Below are 20148 nucleotides of genomic sequence, written 5' to 3'. Positions count from 1 at the left end.
GTTGGCACTATGCATTGGGGCAGGTTCTCCTGGCATCCACCAAACCCAGATTTGTCCGCCGGACTTTCAGATGGTGAAGCATGATTCATCACTCCAGAGAACGCATTTTCACTCCTCCAGAGTCTAATGGTGGCGCACCTTACAACACTACAGCCGATGCTTAGCATTGGTGATCTTAGGCTTGCGTACGGCTGCTCGGCCATTTCATGACGCTCCCGACAGATTGATGTTGCTTCCAGAGGCAGTTTGGAACTGACTATTGAAACGGAAGACAGGCGATTTTTACACACGCTTCAGCACTCGGCAGTCCCGTTCTGTGGCTTGTGTGGCCTAGAAATTTGACAAACTGACTTGTTGGAAAGGTGCATCCTATAGGTATGACAGTGCCATGTTGAAAGTCACTGAGCTCTTCATTAAGGCTATTCTCTGTTACTGATGGTAGGCTTTGTTACTTTGGTCCCAGCTCTCTGCAGGTCATTCACTAGGTCCCCCCGAGTGGTTCTGGGATTTTTGCTCACCGTTCTTGTGATCATTTTGACCCCACGGGGTGAGATCTTGCGCGGAGCCCCAGATCGAGGGAGATTATCAGTGGTCTTGTGTGTCTTCCATTTCCTAATAATTGCTCCCACAGTTGATTTCTTCAAACCAAGCTGCTTACCTATTGCAGATTCAGTCTTCCCAGCCTGGTGCAGGTCTACAATTTTGTTTCTGGTGTCCTTTGACAGCTCTTTGGTCTTGGCCATAGTGGAGTTTGGAGTGTGACTGTTTGAGGTTGTGGACAGGTGTCTTTTATACTGATTACAAGTTCAAACAGGTGCCATTAATACAGGTAACGAGTGGAGGACAGAGGAGCCTCTTAAAGAAGAAGTTACAGGTCTGTGAGAGCCAGAAATATTGCTTGTTTGTAGGTGACCAAAAACAACAACAAAAAAATCCACCATAATTTGCAAATAAATTCATTAAAAATCCTACAATGTGATTATCTGGATTTTTTTTCCCGCATTCTGTCTGTCATAGTTGAAGTGTACCTATGATGAATTACAGGCCTCTCTCATCTTTTTAAGTGGGAGAACTTGCACAATTGGTGGCTGACTAAATACTTTTTTGCCCCACTGTATATATAGTGTATGTGAGAATGCTGTTCATTGACTACAGCTCATCGTTCAACACCATAGAGCCCTCCAAGCTCATCACTAAGCTAAGGACCTTGGGACGAGCCACCCCCAGGTGGTGAGGGTAGGCAACAACACATCTCCCACGCTGATCCTCAACACGGGGGCCCCTCAGGGGTACGTGCTGTTGTGGAAAATAAAACAACTCTTCCACCACAGTGCTTAATCCCCTTTTGTACTCCCTGTTCACCCACGACCACGTGGCTACGACGTGGTAGGACTGATCACAGACGACGATGAGACAGCCTATAGGGAGTAGAGAGACCTGGCAGTGTGGTGCCAGGACAACAAGCTCTCCCTCAACGTGAATAAAACAAAAGGAGCTGATCGTGGACTACAGGAAAAGGATGGCCGACCACGCCCCCTTTCACATCGACAGGGCTGTAGTGGAGCGGGTCGAGAGCTTCAAGTTCCTTGGTGTCCACATCACTAAGGACCTATCGCGGTCCAAACTAGAGATCGACCGATTAATCATAATGGCCAATTAATTAGTGCCGATTTCAAGTTTTCATAACAAATCGGTAATCAGCATTTTTGGACGCCGATTATATTGCAATTCACGAGGAGACTGCGTGGCAGGCTGACCACCTGTTACGTGAGTGCAGGCAGCAAGGAGCCATGGTAAGTTGCTAGCTAGCATTAAACTTATCTTATAAATAATAATTAATCTTAATATAATCACTAGTTCACTACACATGGTTGATGATATTACTAGTTTAACGAGCGTGTCCTGTGTCACTTATCTTGCGCTGAGTGTAATCAGAGTCAGGCTACATGCAGCAGTTTGGGTCGCCTGGCTCGTTGCGAACTGTGTGAAGACCGTAATTTGCCAGAATTTTACATAATTATGGCATAACATTGAAGGTTGTGCAATGTAACAGCAATATTTAGACTTAGGGTTTCCACCTGTTAGATAAAATACAGAACAGTTGCGTATTTCACTGAAAGAATAAACGTTGTGTTTTCGAAATGATCGTTTCCGGATTTGACCATATTAATGACATAAGGCTCGTATTTCTGTGTGTTTATTATATTATAATTAAGTCTATGATTTGATATAGCAGTCTGGCTGAGAGGTGGTAGGCAGCAGCAGGCTCTAAATCATTCATTCAAACCACACTTTCCTCCGTTTGCCAGCAGCTTTTGCCAAGACTCATGTTAAAAGGAACCACCAGCTTTTATATGTTCTCATGTTCTGAGCAAGGAACTTAACGGTAGCTTTTTTACATGGCACATATTGCACTCTTACTTTCTTCTCCAACACTGTTTCTGCATTATTTAAACCAAATTGAACACATTTCATTATTTAATTTGAGACTAAATTGATTTTATGCATTATATTAAGTTATTTTTTAAAAAAGTGTTCATTGTTCATTCAGTATTGTTGTAATTGTCACAACTATATAAATAAAAATAGTTTAAATATATTTTTTTAATTGTCCGATTTATCGGTATCGGCTTTTTTTGGTCCTCCAATAATCGGTATCGGCGTTGAAAAATCATAGTCAGTCGACCTCTAGTTCAAACACACCAACACAGTCGTGAAGAGGGCACAGTGACGTCTATTCCCCTTCAGGAGGCTGAAAATATGCCTAATATTAGGCATGGCGGGACATCAACTCCTCAAAAAGTTCTACAGCTGCACCATCGAGAGCATGGTTGCATTACCGCTAGTTATGGCAACTGCTTGGCATCTGACCACTAGGTGATACAGATGGTAGTGCGTACGGCCCAGTACATCACCGGGGGCGAGTTTCCAGGGGGTGTCAGAGGAAGGCCCTAAAAATGTTCAAAAACTCCAGCCACCCAAGTCATAGAGTGTTTTCTCTGCTACCTCAAGGCAAGCAATACCGGAGCACCAAGTCTGGGACCAAAAGGTTCCTTAACAGCTTCTACCCCCAAGCCAGAAGACTGCTTAATAGTTAATCAAATAGCAACCCGGACTATTTGCATTGCCCCCCTTATTTTATTATAATTTTTTGCACCGACTTGATGTCAACTCACTGGGCTCCAACCACACACACTACACTGACACACATTCCTTCACATATGCTGCTGCTGCTATTCTCTATGCTTAGTCACTTTACCCCTGCCAACATATTACCTCAATTACCTTGACTAACCAGTACCACTGCACATTGACTCGGTATATAACCTCGTTATTTTATAGTGTTACTATTTTCTCTAGTTTATTTAGCACATTTTTCTTACTTAAAAAAAATAAATAAAAATAAAAAACTCTGCATTGTTGGGCTCCTAAGTAAGCATTTCACGGTCATGTCTTCGCCTGTTGTATTCGGTGCGGAGGAGAGAGGATGGAGGGCGGGGACGGACTTTTCGCCAAATTAGAAAAGGCCTGGGCAATTTGGGGGAGCGTAGCAGCACATTGTTTTCAAATCAAATGGTTGTGCAATGTGTAAAAACTGTCTGTTTGCCCGCTTATAGAAATACATAGATTTTGATTTACTTGGAAAGTGAACGTGCTGATGAGGCTGTTGGAAGAAGCATCGATGTTTTTCACGAATGTGGTGCGTTTCAGTATTTTGGCATGATATCGACATTCGACAAAAATAAATGCAACATAACCGTATAATTTCAGTTTTCTGTAACTAATGAGTAAGTGCGCGTAACATTATTGCATGTTTTTAGGTTACATAAACTTCGTATCTCATTGCTCACTCACCCGAATGCCCTTCACAAAAGTAACGTGGTCGTCTTCATACGAGACGTGGCTGCTGCTGTTGCCTCCCATCCTCTTCGTACAGACAGAGTGCCTAAAATTTTATTGAGAAATGTGCAGGTAGGTTTGGTGTAAATCTTGAACCACAACGTGGGTCTTTGGACCGAGAACACGCCGCCCAGTTTAATCTCACAGCTCCGATACAAACACAACCGCAAGTACCTGCCCTTCCCACTTCTGAGTAATGTTTATTGGTCATTTCTATTGGCTGAGAAAAGGCGTCTTGAACAAGACCCCTTTCCATTGGTCTTCATTTTCACGGAAACTATGACGTAAGAAGTACAGTATGTCCCATTATCAGGGACTCATGTTATGGAAATATACGTACAGAGAAATGTAATATATGGAAACTATATAATACAATGCCATTTCAGTAGATAGAGAATGGATGGTGTAATGATTCTAGAATGTAGGACAATCTTTTAAAATAAAAATGCATTTGCATGGTTTTTCACATTGATGTTTTTCATGACAAAGTTACTGGTCCTGCCAAGTACTACTTTGATAGGACAAACAGTTTCCTAATGAGATATTCCTCAAATAAAACATGAACAAGTATCACAAAACATTAACATAACACGTTTCACTTGTGTCCCATCAATATCTGTTGATGAAGTGGTTTGTCAACTCACTATTAACACACAGATCAGAATATCCCCAACCTCATATTTAGTTAAATAAATAGTTTTCACCAAACAAAATTAACAGAACAGTACGGTTTCAGTTTCACAATAGCTTGCCTTATTTTATTTTTTTATGAATCCCTTTGTCTTCAGAGGACAAATATGTATTTTTTATTATAATTATTATATGTGTGTTTTTATTTAATTTTTTAGCTTGCCTTGGCTTATTTGGTCAATAAGTACTGTAGTGTTTGTCTAGCACAGACAGGTTAATTGGGGAGAACGGGCTCGTGGTAATGGCTGGAGCAGAATAGTGGAATGGTCTGTTTTCCATGCGTTTGATGCCTGTTCATTCACGCCATTCCAGCTATTCTTATGAGCCGTCCTCCCCTCAGCAGCCTCCACTGTTAGGTGATGTCCTTAAAAATGGGTTAGGCAGGAAGCCTATTGGGAAGCCATCTTTTCTAAGGAAATAGGAAAATCCTTACTAAAAAAATACAGAATTATGATCCTATTAAAAACAGACGTGGTCCCACTGCGACTGCAGCAGAGAGAGAAGGGGGGAGCACACCTACAACAAATACAGTACACACACACACACACACACACAACAGTGCCATTGGCTCTATCTTAATTTCTCTTTCGACATTTCCTCGCATCCTCTCTCCTCTACTACTTTACAATCATATTGGAAGAGAATGTCTCAGGTCTCTCCCTAGACCTTCTTCTCCAATGTGTTTTGAGAATGAGGCAAGGAGAGAGGATGCAAGGAATTGAGGAAAGATAAAGTGAAATCAGTCATTGAGTGATACGTCAGTGCTGTGTATCACTCCGCCTTCTTCTCTTTCAGCTCTTCTTTTCCTCTCAGTGCCATGCGGACGCTAGTCCAGACCTCAGTGTAAATCAGGGTGCCCAGGAAGACGACGGCAGTGCCCACCCAGTGCCAGGCGGTGAAGGGGTTCTTGAAGTAGAGGATGGAGAAGATGAGGCTGATGAACTTCCTCAGTGTGACCACCAGGGTCACAGTGAGAGAGGCACACTCTGTGGTCAGGATGAACACGCCGCGGATACACACGTATCTGAGGAGAAAGTGAAGGACTGCAAGAGGGTGATGATGATTGTGTTTAATAAAAATGTTATGCTTTTTTTTGTGAGGGGGGGCTCTTCTATATCCTTGCATGAGTACTATATACAGTCATACATGTTTAAGGTGAATGTTCATAGTCTTCTAGTATGCAGAGAGCAATAGTGTGCTGTTCTTACAGCTGTATAAAATCAATCTCTACACTAATCGAATTAGTTTACAGTGGGATGAATTTCCCACCAATTATGCCCATTTGTGTTCTGTGACTACACACAAAGTGTTTCAAGTAAGAGTTTTGTAATGCGAGTGAAGCCCTGTGAGGACACTTTTCTGAGGTTTTTGTCCTTAATGTTTTGTTACTGTCCATTATGTTTCGTCTTTAGGTGTACTTTAAAAACAAATAAAACAATTGCAATAATACTGTAAAAGAATGACACCGGAGGGGATGGCTGCAGTTTTACAGTCTCCAAACCAACTGTGCCATTTTGTGTGTTTTTTTATCACATTGTTTGTAACTTATTTTGTACATAATGTTGCTGCTACCGTCTCTTATGACCAAAAAGAGCTTCTGGATATCTGAACAGCGATTAAATCACCTTGAACTGGACAAAGATATTTTCTTTAATTATTCTGACGCGAAGGATATACTGCTTCTCCGAGACCAGGCACAAATCCTAGATATTCGCGTGAAGAAAAGATACAGGTGCCTTGTTAGAATTTGTCGGCGAGTGGGTTTTCCGCCTCTACCACCCGTTCTATTGGCTGACGTGCAATCACTGGAGAATAAACTGGATGATCTCTGTTCAAGACTATCCTGCCAACGGGACATTAAAAACTGTAATATCTTATGTTTCACCGAGTCGTGGCTTAACGAAGACACGGATAATATACATTTGGCTGGGTTTTCCTAGCAATGGCAGCACAGAACAGCTACATCTGGTAAGACGAGGGGTGGGGGTGTGTGTCTATTTTTCATCAACAGCTGTTGCACGATGTCTAATATTAACTTCTTATGGCTGGGGGCAGTATTGAGTAGCTTGGATGAATAAGGTGCCCAGAGTAAACTGCCTGCTACTCAGGCCCAGTAGCTAATATATGCATATTAGTAGTAGATTTGGATAGAAAACACTCTGACGTTTCTAAAACTGTTTGAAGGATGTCTGTGAGTATAACAGAATTCATATGGCAGGCAAAAACCTGAGAAAAAAATCCAACCAGGAAGTGGGAAATCTGAGGTTTGTAGTTTTTTTACTCATTGCCTATCCAATATACAGTGTCTATGGGGTCAAATTGCACTTCCTAAAGCTTCTACAAGATGTCAACAGTCTTTAGAACTTTGTTTGATGCTTCTACTGTGAAGGAGGGGGGAATGGGAGCTGAATGAGTCAGAGGTCTGCCAGAGTGGCATGAGCTGGTCACGCGTGCCCACGTGAGAGTTAGCTTGCATTCCATTGCATTTCTACAGACAAAGGAATTCTCCGGTTGGAACATTATTGAAGATTTATGATAAAAACATCCTAAAGATTGATTCTATAATTCGTTTGACATGTTTCTACGAACTGTACTATGACTTTTCTTCTGAACTTTCGCCTGGACTTGCCCGCGCGTCGTGAGTTTGGATTGTGTCCTAAACGCGCAAACAAAAAGGAGGTATTTGGACATAAACGCGCCAATGTAAACAGAGTTTTGGATATAAATATGAACTTTAACGAATAAAACATACATGTATTGTGTAACATGAAGTCCTATGAGTGTCATCTGATGAAGATCAAAGGTTAGTGATTAATTTTATCTCTATTTCTGCTTTTTGTGACTCCTCTTTTTGGCTGGAAAAATGGCTGTGTTTTTCTGTGACTAGGTGCAGACCTAACAATCGTTTGGTGTGCTTTCGTCGTAAAGCCTTTTTGAAACCGGACACTGTGGTGGGATTAACAACAAGTTTATCTTTAAAATGGTGTAAAATACTTCTATGTTTGAGGAATTTAAATTATGAGATTTCTGTTGTTTTGAATTTGGCACCCTGCACTTTCACTGGCTGTTGTCATATCGATCCCGTTAGTGGGATCTAAGCCATAAGAAGTTTTAAGGAAGTCTCAAGGTATTGCTCGCCTGAGGTAGAGTACCTAATGATAAACTGTAGACCACACTATCTACCAAGAGAGTCTTATATTTTTCATAGCCATCTATTTACCACCACAAATCGATGCTGGCACAAAGACCGCACTCAACGAGCTGTATAAGGCCATAAGTAAACAAGAAAATGCTCATCCTGAAGTGGCGCTCCTAGTAGCCTGGGACTTTAATGAAGGCAAACTTAAATCCGTTTTACATCATTTCTACCAGCATGTCACATGTGCAACCAGAGGGGGGAAAAAAAACTCTAGACCACCTTTACTCCACACACAGAGACACATACAAAGCTCTCCCTCAATTAGGCAAATCTGACCATAATTATATCCTCTTGATTCCTGCTTACAAGCAAAAAATAAGGCAGGAAGTACCAGTGACTCGCTCAATACGGAAGTTGTCAGATGATGCGGATGCTACAGGACTGTTTCACTGGAATATGTTCCGGGATTCATCCCAATGGCATTGAGCAGTATACCACCTCCGTCACCGGCTTCATCAATAAGTGCATCAACAACGTCATCCCCACAGTGACCGTACGTATATATCCCAACCAGAAGCCATTGATTACAGGCAACATCCGCACCGAGCTAAAGAGCTGGCACTTTCAAGGAGCGGGAGACTAATCTGGACGCTTATAAGAAATCCTGCTATGCCCTCAGATGAACCATCAAAAGGGCAAAGCGTCAATACAGGACTAACACTGAATCCTGTTCAAATGACCTCGACTAACCTGTACCCCCTGTACATAGCCTTGTTATTGTTACTTTGTGTTACTTTTCACGGTATTCTGCGCATGTGACAAATGCAATTTGATTTGATCAAGGATACTGTGTGATTACGTTAATCAGCAGGTATAGCCACATCACTGGAACAGCCTGGCCAATCACAGGAACCTCTACAGGAGCTGGAAGACAAATTACATTTAGGCTACAGCACAACAAAAGGACAACAGGACAAGAACTCAACATAATATTACAGGAAAGACTCCAACAGACATGCTAAGTCACTTCTTTACTATCATATATCATATATATATATATATATATATATATATATATATATATATATATATATATATATATATATATATATATATATATATATATATATATATATATATATATATATATATATATATATATATATATATATATACACACACACACACACACACACATATATACACACACAGTCGTGGCCAAAAGTATTGAGAATGACACAAATATTAATTTTCACAAAGTCTGCTGCCTCAGTTTGGACGATGGCAATTTACATATACTCCAGAATGTTATGAAGAGTGATCAGATGAATTGCAATGAATTGCAAAGTCCCTGTTTACCATGCAAATTAACTGAATCCCCAAAAAACATTTCCACTGCATTTCAGCCCTGCCACAATAGGACCAGCTGATAAATCCCCTTTCCGATTGTTTGGGGCATCCAAAAAAAAGCTTGTCCGGAGAAGACAAGGTGAGCGCTACCCTCAGGCCTGTGTCATGACAACAGTAAAGCATCCTGAGACCATTAATGTGTGGGGTTGCTTCTCAGCCAAGGGAGTGGGCTCACTCACAATTTTGCCTAAGAACAAAGCCATGAATAAAGAATGGTACCAACACATCCTCCGAGAGCAACTTCTCCCCAACCATCCAGAAACAGTTTGGTGATGAACAATGCCTATTCCAGCATGATGGAGCACCTTGCCATAAGGCAAAAGTGATAACTAAGTGGCTCGGGGAACAAAACATCAATGTTTTGGGTCCATTGCCAGGAAACTCCCTAGACCTTAATCTCATTGAGAACTTGTGGTCAATCCTCAAGAGGCGGGTGGACAAACAAAACCCCACAAATTCTGACAAACTCCAAGCAAGAATGGGCTGCCATTAGTCAGGATGTGGACCAGAAGTTAATTGACAGCATGCCAGGGCAGATTGCAGAGGTCTTGAAAAATAAGGGTCAACACTGACTCTTTGCATCAACTTCATGTAATTGTTAATAAAAGCCTTTGACACTTATGAAATGCTTGTAATTATACTTCAGTATTCCATAGTAACATCTGACAAAAATATCTAAAGACACTGAAGCAGCAAACTTTGTGGAAATTAATATTTGTGTCATTCTCAAAACATTTGGCCAAGGCTGTATATAAAAAACATACACACAGAACCAGTCAAAAGTTTGGACACACCTACTCATTCAAGGGTTTTTCTTTATTTGTACTATTCTCTACATTGTAGAATAGTAGTGGAGACATATGAAATGACACATATGGAATCATGTAGTAACCAAAAAAGTGTTAAACAAATCAAAATATATTTTATATTTGAGATTCTTCAAAGTAGCCACCCTTCGCCTTGATGACAGCTTTGCACACTCTTCACATTCTCTCAACCAGCTCATGAGGTCATCACCTGGAATGCATGTCAATTAACAGGTGTGCAAAGTTAAAAGATAATTTGAGGAATTTCTTTCCTTCTTAATGCGTTTGAGCCAATCAGTTGTGTTTTGACAAGGTAGGGGTGGTATACAGAATATTGCCCTATTTGGTAAAATACCAAGTCCATATTATGGCAAGAACAGCTCAAATAAGCATTACTTTAAGACATGAAGTTCAGTCAATCCAACACATTTCAAGAACTTTGAAAGTTCCTTCAAGTGCAGTCGCAAAAATAATCAAGTGGCTCTCATGAGGACCGCCACAGGAAAGGAAGACCCAGAGTTACTTCTGCTGCAGAGGATAAGTTCATTAGAGAGTTACCTGCCTCAGAATTTGCAGCCCAAATAAATGCTTCACAGAGTTCAAGTAACAGACACATCTCAACATCAACTGTTCAGAGGTGACTGCGTGAATCAGGCCTTCATGGTCGAATTACTGCACAGAAACCACTACTAAAAGGACACCAATAAGAAGAAGTGACTTTCTTGGGGCAAGAAACACGAGCAATGGACATTAGACCAGTAGATATCTGTCCTTTGGTCTGATGAGTCCAAATGTAAGATTTTGATTCCAACCGCCGTGTTTTTGTGAGACGCAGAGAAGGTGAATGGATGATCTCGGCATGTGTGGTTCTCACCGTGAAGCATGGAGGAGGAGGTGTGATGGTATGGGGGTGCTTTTCTGGTGACACTGGCTGTGTTTTATTTAGATTTCAAGGCACACTTAACCAGCATGGCTACCACAGCATTCTGCAGCGATACACCATCCCATCTGGTTTGCGCTATCATTTGTTTTTCAACAGGACAATGACCCAACACACCTCCAGGCTGTGTAAGGGCTATTTGACCAAGAATGAGAGTGATGGAGTGCTGCATCAGATGACCTGGCCTCCACAATCACCTGACCTCAACCCAATTGAGATGGTTTGTGATGAGTTGGACCGCAGTCAAGGAAAAGCAGCCAACAAGTGCTCAGCATATGTGGGAACTCCTTCAAGACTGTTGGAAAAGCATTCCAGGTGAAGCTGGTTGAGAGAATGCCAAGAGTGTGCAAAGCTGTCAAGGCAAAGGGCGGCTACTTTGAAGAATCTAAAATATATTTTGATTTGTTTAGCAGTTTTTTGGTTACTACATGATTCCATATGTGTTATTCCATAGTTGTGATGTCTTCACTATTATTCTACAATGTAGAAAATAGTACAAATAAATAAAAATCCTTGAAAATAATAGGTGTGCGTGTCCAAACTTTTGACTGGTACTGTACACACACACACGCACACACTGAACAAAAAATATAAACGCAACATGCAACAATTTCAACGGTTTTACTGAGTTACAGTTCATATAAGGAAATCAGTCAATTGAAATAAATTAATTAGGCCCTAATCTATGGATTTCACATGACTCTGAATACAGATATGCATCTGTTGGTCACAGTTACCTTAAAAAATAGGTAGGGGCGTGGATCAGAAAACCAATCAGCATCTGGTGTGACCACCATTCATTTGCCTCATGCAGCGTGATACATCTCCTTCGCATAGAGTTGATCAGGCTGTTGATTGTGGCCTGTGGAATGCTGTCTCACTCCTCTTCAATGGCTGTGCGAAGTTGCTGGATAGTAGCGGGAACTGGAATACGCTGTCGTACACGTCGATCCAGAGCATCCCAAACATGCTAAATGGGTGACATGTTTGGTGAGTATGCAGGCCATGGAAGATTTGGGCCATTTTCTACTTCCAGGAATTGTTTACAGATCCTTGCGACATGGGGCCGTGGATTATCATAATGAGACATGAGGTGATGGCCGCGGATGAATGGCACGACAATGTGCCTCAGGATCTCATCACGATATCTCTGTACATTAAATTTGTCCATAGATAAAATGCAATCGTGTTCATTGTCCGTAGCTTATGCCTGCCCATACCATAACCCGACCATGGAGCAAACCGCTCGCACCAAATGACGCCATACATGCTGTCTATCATCTGCCCGGTACAGTTGAAACTGGGATTCATCCGTGAAGAGCACACTTCACTGCCAGTGGCCATCGAAGGTGAGCATTTGCCCACTGAAGTCTAACTGCAGTCTTGTCAAGACCCTGGTGAGGACGACGAGCACGCAGATGAGTTTCCCTGAGATGGTTTCTGACAGTTTGTGCAGAAATTCTTCAGTTGTACAAACCCACAGTTTCAGCAGCTGTCCAGGTGATCCCGCAGGTGAAGAAGCCGGATGTGGATAGTCCTGGGCTGGTGTGGTTAAACGTGGTCTTCGGTTGTGAGGCCGGTTGGACGTACTGTCAAATTGTCTTAAAATACATTGGAGGCCGCTTATGATAGAGAAAGGAACATTAAATGATCTGGCACCAGCTCTGTTGGACATTCCTTTTATTGTCCCCAGCACAAGGTGCACCTGTGTAATGATCATGCTGTTTAATCAGCTTCTTGATATGCCACACCTGTCAGGTGGATGGATTATCTTGGCAGAGGAGACATGCTCACTAACAGGGATGTAAACAACTTCATGCACAACATTTGAGAGAAATACGTTTTTTGTGCGTGTGGAAAAATTCTGGAATCTTTTATTTCAGCTCATAAAACGTCAGAACAATATTTTACACGTTACATTCATATTTTTGTCCAGTGTAGATTCAACAAAGCATAAATGACTTCAGTCAGCAAAGACAACAACAACAAACTTAACCGTAGATTATTGAGGTTTGAAGTCCTTTCACTACACTGAATGAGGATTCGAGTTGTAAAATTCTGTTAATTTTCCAGGTTGTTCAGAAATCCCTGAGGGTTTTTGGGGGGAATCACGAAGGAATAGAATCCTCCAACTGGAACTAATTTATTTATTTATTTTTAACTTGGAAACTCTACTCAATGAGGTTACGTTGACATGGTTCATTCAAATATTTGAAGGTCTTTTAACTCACTGCTTTGACTGAAGAGGACACCATGGTTGTAGATATCTGAGGACAGAAGCAGGAACCCAGGAAGAGGCAAGCAGTGCTGAGAGGGCAACAAACAAAACATATTACAATGATAAAGATTATAGGTGGATTTCCCAGACATAGATGAAGCCTCGTCCTCAACTAGAAAACATCCGCAATTGAGAATCTCCATTGAAATTGTTTTTTTGGTCCAGGTCTAAACGTAATCTGAGTCGAGGAAACTAAATGTGCAGAGAAGAGACATACATACATAAAAGGTACAGTACAAATCAAGCAATGCACACAAAACACTGACAATTAAGCAACTCTGTTTGCAGCAAATGTTAAGGATTAGGCTTTGTGCTATTGTCTGGTGGAGCATTATGTTTGGTGAGAGAAGCAAAGCTTTTTAATCTCCCTTGCCAGGGGATACACGACAGTCACTTTTGTTAGTTACTTTGCCTGAAGAAGTGTGCGGCATCTGTCAGGTATGAAATGCATTGCAGACAGGAGTTTGGGGTTGACGCTAAGGGCTGTGATGATACCACTACGGCAATATTTTTTCCAAGGCAAAAAAATGAAAACACAAAGCAGACAAAACTCTTGGTCCTTTAAAAACCTGCTGTATGTAACAAATATTGTGTGCTATTTGTGTGCTATAGCTTGATAAAATAAATAAATGATGACAACATTAGGGATATTTTCCACTTTGTGTTCTGTTTGCTTGCCGCGTTACTAAAGAGTATTGCGTTGATGGTATCGTCTAAGCCCTGGTTGACACTCACGTTGTAGAAGAGAGCCTCCTTGGAGTGTTTGCCATACTGCTTGTACAGGGTCTCCTGGAAAATGCCCATTCTCGCAGACATGAGCAGAGCAAAGGTCAACATGGCGATTCCTAGAATAACAAGATTAAGTGGATCATGGTTGAGATACTGATACCACACACACACACACACACACACACACACACACACACACACACACACACACACACACACACACACACACACACAGAGAATCAGGCTGGGGCTGAGTGAGTTCCATTTCTTTTCAAACACTGAAGGAAGTTTGTTTTGTTTAGCTTGACTCCCCAGAGTCAGATGAACTTGTGGATACCACATTATATAATCTGTGCCCTGCATGAAGGAAGTTTGAGGTAGTTTCACGAACCAATGCTATCAAGCATTAGCACAATGCCTGGAAGTCTTCGGGATCAGCTAGTATGTAAACATTAAATAGGGAATTGGATAGGTAATGCACCAGGGGAAGAATTCTGACTTGAGATCTGTAGGCGCAAATAGAATTTAAGGTGGCGCACAATTGGCCCAGCATCGTCCGGGTTTGGCTGGGGTCGGCCATCATTGTAAATAAGAATTTGTTCTTAACTGACTTGCCTGGTTAAATAAAGGTTAAATAAAAAATAAAAACTGTCAACAACTGAAACAATAAGTGGCCAGTTCTCGGTTAAAAGGTAGTCCCAACTTGTCTGGGCTCAGGTAACGATCTCCATATCAAAAATGCAAGTCAACAAAGACTTCTGGCTGAGTGAGAGTGATGACTCAGTCAAATCAATCCTGTACACACCCAACAGTACACACCCATGGCAAACTTACCTAGCAGCCAGTGCAGGAAGGCATAAACATCTTGGTCCTCTGAGCCCTCGGCCCCTGTGTTCTGCACAAGGAAAAACAGAGGTCACTAGAGTAGATGTGTAACGAAGTGTTGTAACTGTGTAACAATCTTACTAACAACTCTGCTACAACACAACTGTGAAGCTGCAACCCACAATGCACTTTATATGGAAGAAAAGTGTGTGGTTGAACAGAAACATGTTAATGAGGACCTCACCACTTGTCTGGCGGACATAATGGTGCATATGAAGATACCCAGAGACACCATCGCTATGGAGAGATATTTACTCATTGAATACCTGCAGGGGAAAAGATGCAGTACCTGGTTTTAGAAACTTCCTATCAGAGTTTGGATAACCAGATTAGCTATAAGATCTATAAAAAATATAGTTAAGCTCATAATTATAAACAGCAGTCTGAGCATGCAACATAGTGACAAAAGCAGCAGCACATTCCCATGATGCAACACTTAATACAACTGAAATGCAAAGCATTCATCTATCAAAATAATGGCTCTAGGGTGTCTTTTTAGCAACATCTACATTCTAACATGCTAAACGAGTTTAAAGGGTTGTGATGTAAGAGAGGGGGGGGGGGTATATATAAAGACTGCCAGGGCAAGAGATATTAGGCAGGGATGTATACCTTTTCTTCAGAATTATTATACCCAGGATCATATTAGCTATTAATGATCCCTGTGGAGATATAACACACAAAGCACACACTTAGTCAACCAATAAGAGATTTTAAATGGTAATAGGTGGTATGAGGCATCAGACATTGAGTTAAAGTTAGGCTATAAGGAAATTGATTTGGACTAAGGAAATTGATATACTTACAGATCTGAAGATCATGTGCAGAGGCATAGCGATATTGAAGTTGAGGGCATAGTTGTTGATCACACTGACTGTGAAGAACATGGTCACCATGATCACATAGTTGCTATAAAGAAGAAATAAACACAACGTTTAAATGAAAACTGTGCTTCTCATCTCATTCTTAATAGACATACAGACAGACAGACCGGCAGACGGACAGACACGCAGACAGACAACAAAATGATAACTAGACATTAGGACGTTAGGCTACCTCATTGGAATAGCTGGTTTCTTTCTTCCAAAGTTCGTCTCGAAGATGAACCCCTCCAATGCAATGAAGGCAAATTGAGCAAAGGTCACAATGTTGCCACATCCTGGAAACTTTCTGGGAGAAGGCAGAATGCATTAACAGTGTGTATGAATCGTATAAATTAGTAGGAAATATGCTAGCCTACATAATATATTAGTGTAATGTAAGCGAAACATCATCTTAGCTATACAACCAAAGAATGCAGAAATACTGAAAAGATTGAACCTAATTTAACCATGGAAGCTAGTAGCCTAGTCTAGCGCAGTCAATAGTTCATTCGTTCAGTTCATAACTGACCTTACAAGTAGTTCCAGAAACACAACATTGCTGCAGCACCCAACAAAAACAAGAAGTACTGCAAAAATGGTGTTCATGTTTGCAGTTATCGGTAAAAACTTTGTCGAAAATTATATACGTTACTTGTTCAAGAGTATTTCTAACGAGGACATTGTGTAAACACAGGTCCCTGCCCGAGATAAAGCTAGATAAATAAATTGGTACGCTTGGGTATTGTAGTTTCCACAATGATAACAACATTTCCCATAAAGATAGTCTTTACGCAGCACTGCGCATAACTGATTCCTGCGAACGTATCATTTGAGCGTACATGCGTCGATCCAGAAGACGTGGCTCCAGCTTTTCTCCTCTGCTGTCAACAAGCTTCACACAACAGAGACTGCTAGAAGCTATCTAACAAATATTGAATGAGCAGTAGTTATTGGCCATTTGCAACACTGCAGCCAAAATGATCTCTTTAACGGATTCACAAAGTAAGACCATTTTAATTTATAAATGAAATGTTTTAAGCTTGTTTTTTCGCTTTGTGAACTACTTCTTCTAGCTAGCCAGCTATAATTTAATGAATGGGACCAGTTGGGCCCATCGCCCTATTTTATGAGCTTCAATGCTAGTCATATCATTGCAGCTAGGCATCGCTAGTTAGAAGAATCTGTACTGTAGTTCGTAGCTAGCTCATGAGTTCCCTGATCTCCCTGATCTGCAGACTGAGTGCCATATGGATGGATGGATGGATGGATGGATGGAGGTGTCAATCCAATGTCAATGGAAAGCGTAAATGAACTATGTATTAACATCTATTTTGGCTCCACAGAGATCGGGATGGGGTTGACAGGCTTCGGCGTGTTCTTCCTCTTCTTCGGTATGGTCCTGTTTTTTGACAAAGCTCTTCTTGCCATTGGAAATGTGAGTTACAGCCCAAGCCTACATAATCAGAATGTTATGACGTATGCCATAGATTCCCCTCTGTGTGTATGTGCACCAGCTTTCTTTATGGTAAAGTAACAACACGGCCTCATTTCTGCTGCTATACTCCTTCCTCTATGGAAGAAACCCTTTCAGCTATTGTTGTGGAGGCCTTTGATGATTCTCTGTTGTAATGCATGGCGACACTTCCTTAGCGGCAGTATATGTCAGGGTTTCTGATCAAACCACCGTGTCAGGACCTGTCTAGCTTGTATTATTGGTATGTGACCTCCAGCAGTTCGCATAGCTAAATTAAGTGATAAGACATACTGTATTGCACTAGCTTTGCATCCAAAATGATTTCACTACCTTTTACCTCACCGTTGTTGAAGTGAAACAACTGTAGCAACACAAAACAAAAATATGAACTCAACATGTAAAGTGTTGGTCCCATGTTTCTTGAGCTGAAATAAAAGGTCCCGGAAATGTTCCATATGCACAAAAAGCTTATTACTCTCTTTTTGGCAACATTTTGTTTATATCCCTGTTAGTGAACATTTATATTTTGTCAAGATAATCCGTCCACCTGACAGTTGTGACATATCAAGAAGCTGATTAAACAGCATGATCATTACACAGGTGCACTCTAAACAACAATCAATCATAATCACTAGTTAACTACACATGGTTGATGATATTACTAGATATTATCTAGCGTGTCCTGCGTTGCATATAATCTGATTGAGCATACAAGCATATAAGTATCTAAGTATCTGACTGAGCGGTGGTAGGCAGAAGCAGGCGCGTAAACATTCATTCAAACAGCACTTTCGTGCGTTTTGCCAGCAGCTCTTCGTTGTGCGTCAAGCATTGCGCTGTTTATGACTTCACGCCTATCAACTCCCGAGATGAGGCTGGTATAACCGAAGTGAAATGGCTAGCTAGTTAGCGCGCGCTAATTGTCGATGTGTTCCTGGTTCGAGCCCAGGGAGGAGAGGGACTAAAAGCTATACTGTTACACTGGCAATACTAAAGTGCCTATAAGAAGTTTGGATGCAGCCAGGCTAGTACTGCCAATCCTCTGTTAATTTATTGTCCCTGTGTTTGTGTGTCAGATATTGTTTGTAGCAGGCCTAGCCTTTGTCATCGGCTTGGAGCGTACCTTCAAATTCTTCTTCCAGAGACACAAATTTAAAGCCACCAGTTTCTTCCTGGGGGGCGTGGTCGTGGTTCTGATTGGCTGGCCCATCATTGGAGTGGTGCTGGAGATCTATGGATTTTTCCTCTTATTCAGGTGAGTTGGTCTGAAATGAAAATTGGTTAAAAAAAAATGGGCTAATCTCAAGTTTTTTTCCTTGCTTCCTCTCTCCTTGTCTAATCAAAATATCAGAGGGAAGCGATTAGAGCTTTGGAGGAGAAACATTCTCCTCCAGTGCTCTCCCGTTTTGCTTCCCTCTGATATTTTGGGAAGGTGGGGGTGTGATGTACCAAGGATGTGATGAATCAAGAAATATACTTTTGAATTTCACCCTAAATGATAGTCCTCCTCAGTCTCTCACCTCTATATGCCACTCTCTTCTCTTTTCCAGGGGCTTTTTCCCAGTGGCAGTAGGCTTCATCAGGAGGGTGCCTGTCCTCGGGTCCATACTCAACCTCCCAGGGATTAGTGGAGTAAGTATCACATTAATTTGCTGTGTGTAATGTGGCAAAGTTCATAGAATTGTCAGTCAGCTGTTTTTGTCTCATTGCTTTTTTTCATCACTGTGCCTGTCCTCAGGGCGGTTCCAGATGCACATTAAGCCTAGTCCTTGAATAAAAAGTCCTTAAATGGAGATTCTCCGTTGAGCTTGATTTTTAGTCTACGACTAGGCTTAATCTGTGGCCGGGAAACCAGCCCCTGAATTGGTAAGATTGTGGTTTACTAATAATCAAATTCTCTCTTCTTCAGTTGGTGGACAAAGTCAGCGACAGCAACAATATGGTATAACAGTGACAACCTTTGGATTGGAGGGTATTACATCGCTTAACTCTATTTGTAATGGGGACTTTGTTCCCTATTGGTCAACTACTATTGGTCAACTACAATTGGTCAACTACTATTGGTCAACACAAGTTAAAGGTCAAAGCTGTGAATCAAAAACCTCTTTCTGTTCAAAGAAATATAATCTTATTTTGGGCAGGTGTATGAATACGACTGGCTTCGTAAAGTTTATTTTGACGATAAGGAAATGGCTTCGTAACCTGGTTGCCATTGATGGACATTGTTACTAAAGGACTACTTTATTTCGAAGCCCAATGGGTGAATTGGGCCCTTTTTGTGTTACTGTCCGTTCCTGATCGACTGATGATGATGATTGACACGTGACTGGACCAATCACTGGACTGGACATCTCTTTGGAGGAGTCTGGAATCTGTTACAGATGCCTTTCTTCTACATGGATAGATATGTTCTAGATTGGAATGTTGTGCCTGTAGCGTCACGAAGAAAATAGTTTTTGGGTTACCTTTTGGGTTACCTCTGAAGATTTTGTACAGCTGTTGAGAACACAGCTTGTTTTACACCTGGGGCCTATTCTGGAGGCTGTAGCGTTACAGAACGCTCAGATAGAAATGTATAATGTAGAACGGATATGATTGTCAGAGAATTACGTCAGCTCTGTTTATTCTATTTCTATCTGCAATGTTCAGAATGTTCAGCGTCACTGAATACACACCTGCTACACCTGTCCATGAATGGTATCCGGAGCTGTTGTAGATAAATAGCCCTGAGCGCACAACGGGTAGATTTGTTTTAGCGCGTCCAGGGCACCGTGTGAGCTGAATTTTCCAATTTTAGACTATTCCATTGGTCCTACAGTAAATCTCCGCCCACCCGGGACACTGCGCGAGCTAAAACAAATGCCCCCAATACTACAAATGTGTCTCTACAGCCCAGAGACTGCTGGTCTCACACCTTGGCTTTACAAGTCACTTTCTATTTAAGGTATTAAGAGCCTTGTTGTCAGAGAGATGTTTTACTCAATGTACAGTATCTTTTGTAAATACATGCTTGAAATAAAGTATGTTTTTAAAA

General features: G+C 41.4%; 3 protein-coding genes across 5 annotated transcripts in view; 1 reads left to right on the top strand and 2 right to left on the bottom strand.

Moving 5' to 3' along the window:
- LOC110500196 (uncharacterized) overlaps positions 1–4109 on the bottom strand; it is a 17663-nt gene extending 13554 nt beyond the window's left edge. Inside the window, exon 1 of one of the 2 annotated variants that reach the window (XM_021577415.3) lies at positions 3856–4109. In XM_021577415.3, the coding sequence (XP_021433090.3) occupies positions 3856–3924 (69 nt within the window). In that variant the 5' untranslated portion in view covers positions 3925–4109. The remainder of the gene's footprint in view (positions 1–3855) is intronic. The other variant, XM_021577424.3, reaches the window with a different exon arrangement.
- On the bottom strand, positions 4076–16990 carry LOC110500215 (UDP-xylose and UDP-N-acetylglucosamine transporter). The gene is made up of 10 exons (XM_021577446.3): positions 16170–16990; positions 15834–15947; positions 15584–15686; positions 15390–15439; positions 14962–15043; positions 14727–14787; positions 13899–14008; positions 13117–13192; positions 8578–8653; positions 4076–5614 (listed from the first exon to the last, which is right to left on the bottom strand). Exons 1-10 carry the CDS (start codon positions 16244–16246, stop codon positions 5362–5364), a joined length of 1002 nt encoding a protein of 333 aa, XP_021433121.1. The 5' UTR covers positions 16247–16990; the 3' UTR covers positions 4076–5361.
- Positions 16437–20148, top strand: LOC110500221 (vesicle transport protein GOT1B). Of its 2 annotated transcripts, XM_021577466.3 has the most exons (6): positions 16468–16642; positions 16984–17075; positions 18191–18369; positions 18665–18746; positions 19024–19086; positions 19256–20148. In XM_021577466.3, exons 1-5 carry the CDS (start codon positions 16618–16620, stop codon positions 19060–19062), a joined length of 417 nt encoding a protein of 138 aa, XP_021433141.1. In that variant the 5' UTR covers positions 16468–16617; the 3' UTR covers positions 19063–19086; positions 19256–20148. The 2 variants fall into 2 exon arrangements, with proteins under 2 accessions (XP_021433132.1, XP_021433141.1); XM_021577457.3 differs by having other exon boundaries at positions 16437–16642; positions 19024–20148.

The sequence above is a fragment of the Oncorhynchus mykiss genome, chromosome 2 (assembly GCF_057628025.1).
Source record: "Oncorhynchus mykiss isolate SJ-2025 chromosome 2, ASM5762802v1, whole genome shotgun sequence".
In the NCBI taxonomy this organism is placed as follows: domain Eukaryota; kingdom Metazoa; phylum Chordata; class Actinopteri; order Salmoniformes; family Salmonidae; genus Oncorhynchus; species Oncorhynchus mykiss.
This window is presented reverse-complemented; position numbering and strand designations above follow the sequence as displayed.

Bases quoted from the DNA above. Each gene is read 5' to 3' on its own strand.
- LOC110500215 (XM_021577446.3), bottom strand. From the start codon at position 16,246: ATGAACACCATTTTTGCAGTACTTCTTGTTTTTGTTGGGTGCTGCAGC. The intron at 15,440-15,583 runs GTAAGTATATCA...ATATCTCCACAG, and splicing joins TGCACATGATCTTCAGATCT to GGATCATTAATAGCTAATAT. The intron at 8,654-13,116 runs GTGAGTTAAAAG...TTTGTCTTCCAG, and splicing joins TGTCCTCTTCAGTCAAAGCA to CTCCTGTAGAGGTTCCTGTG.
- LOC110500221 (XM_021577457.3), top strand. From the start codon at position 16,618: ATGATCTCTTTAACGGATTCACAAA. The intron at 16,643-16,983 runs GTAAGACCATTT...TTGGCTCCACAG, and splicing joins CTCTTTAACGGATTCACAAA to AGATCGGGATGGGGTTGACA. The intron at 17,076-18,190 runs GTGAGTTACAGC...TTTGTGTGTCAG, and splicing joins CTCTTCTTGCCATTGGAAAT to ATATTGTTTGTAGCAGGCCT.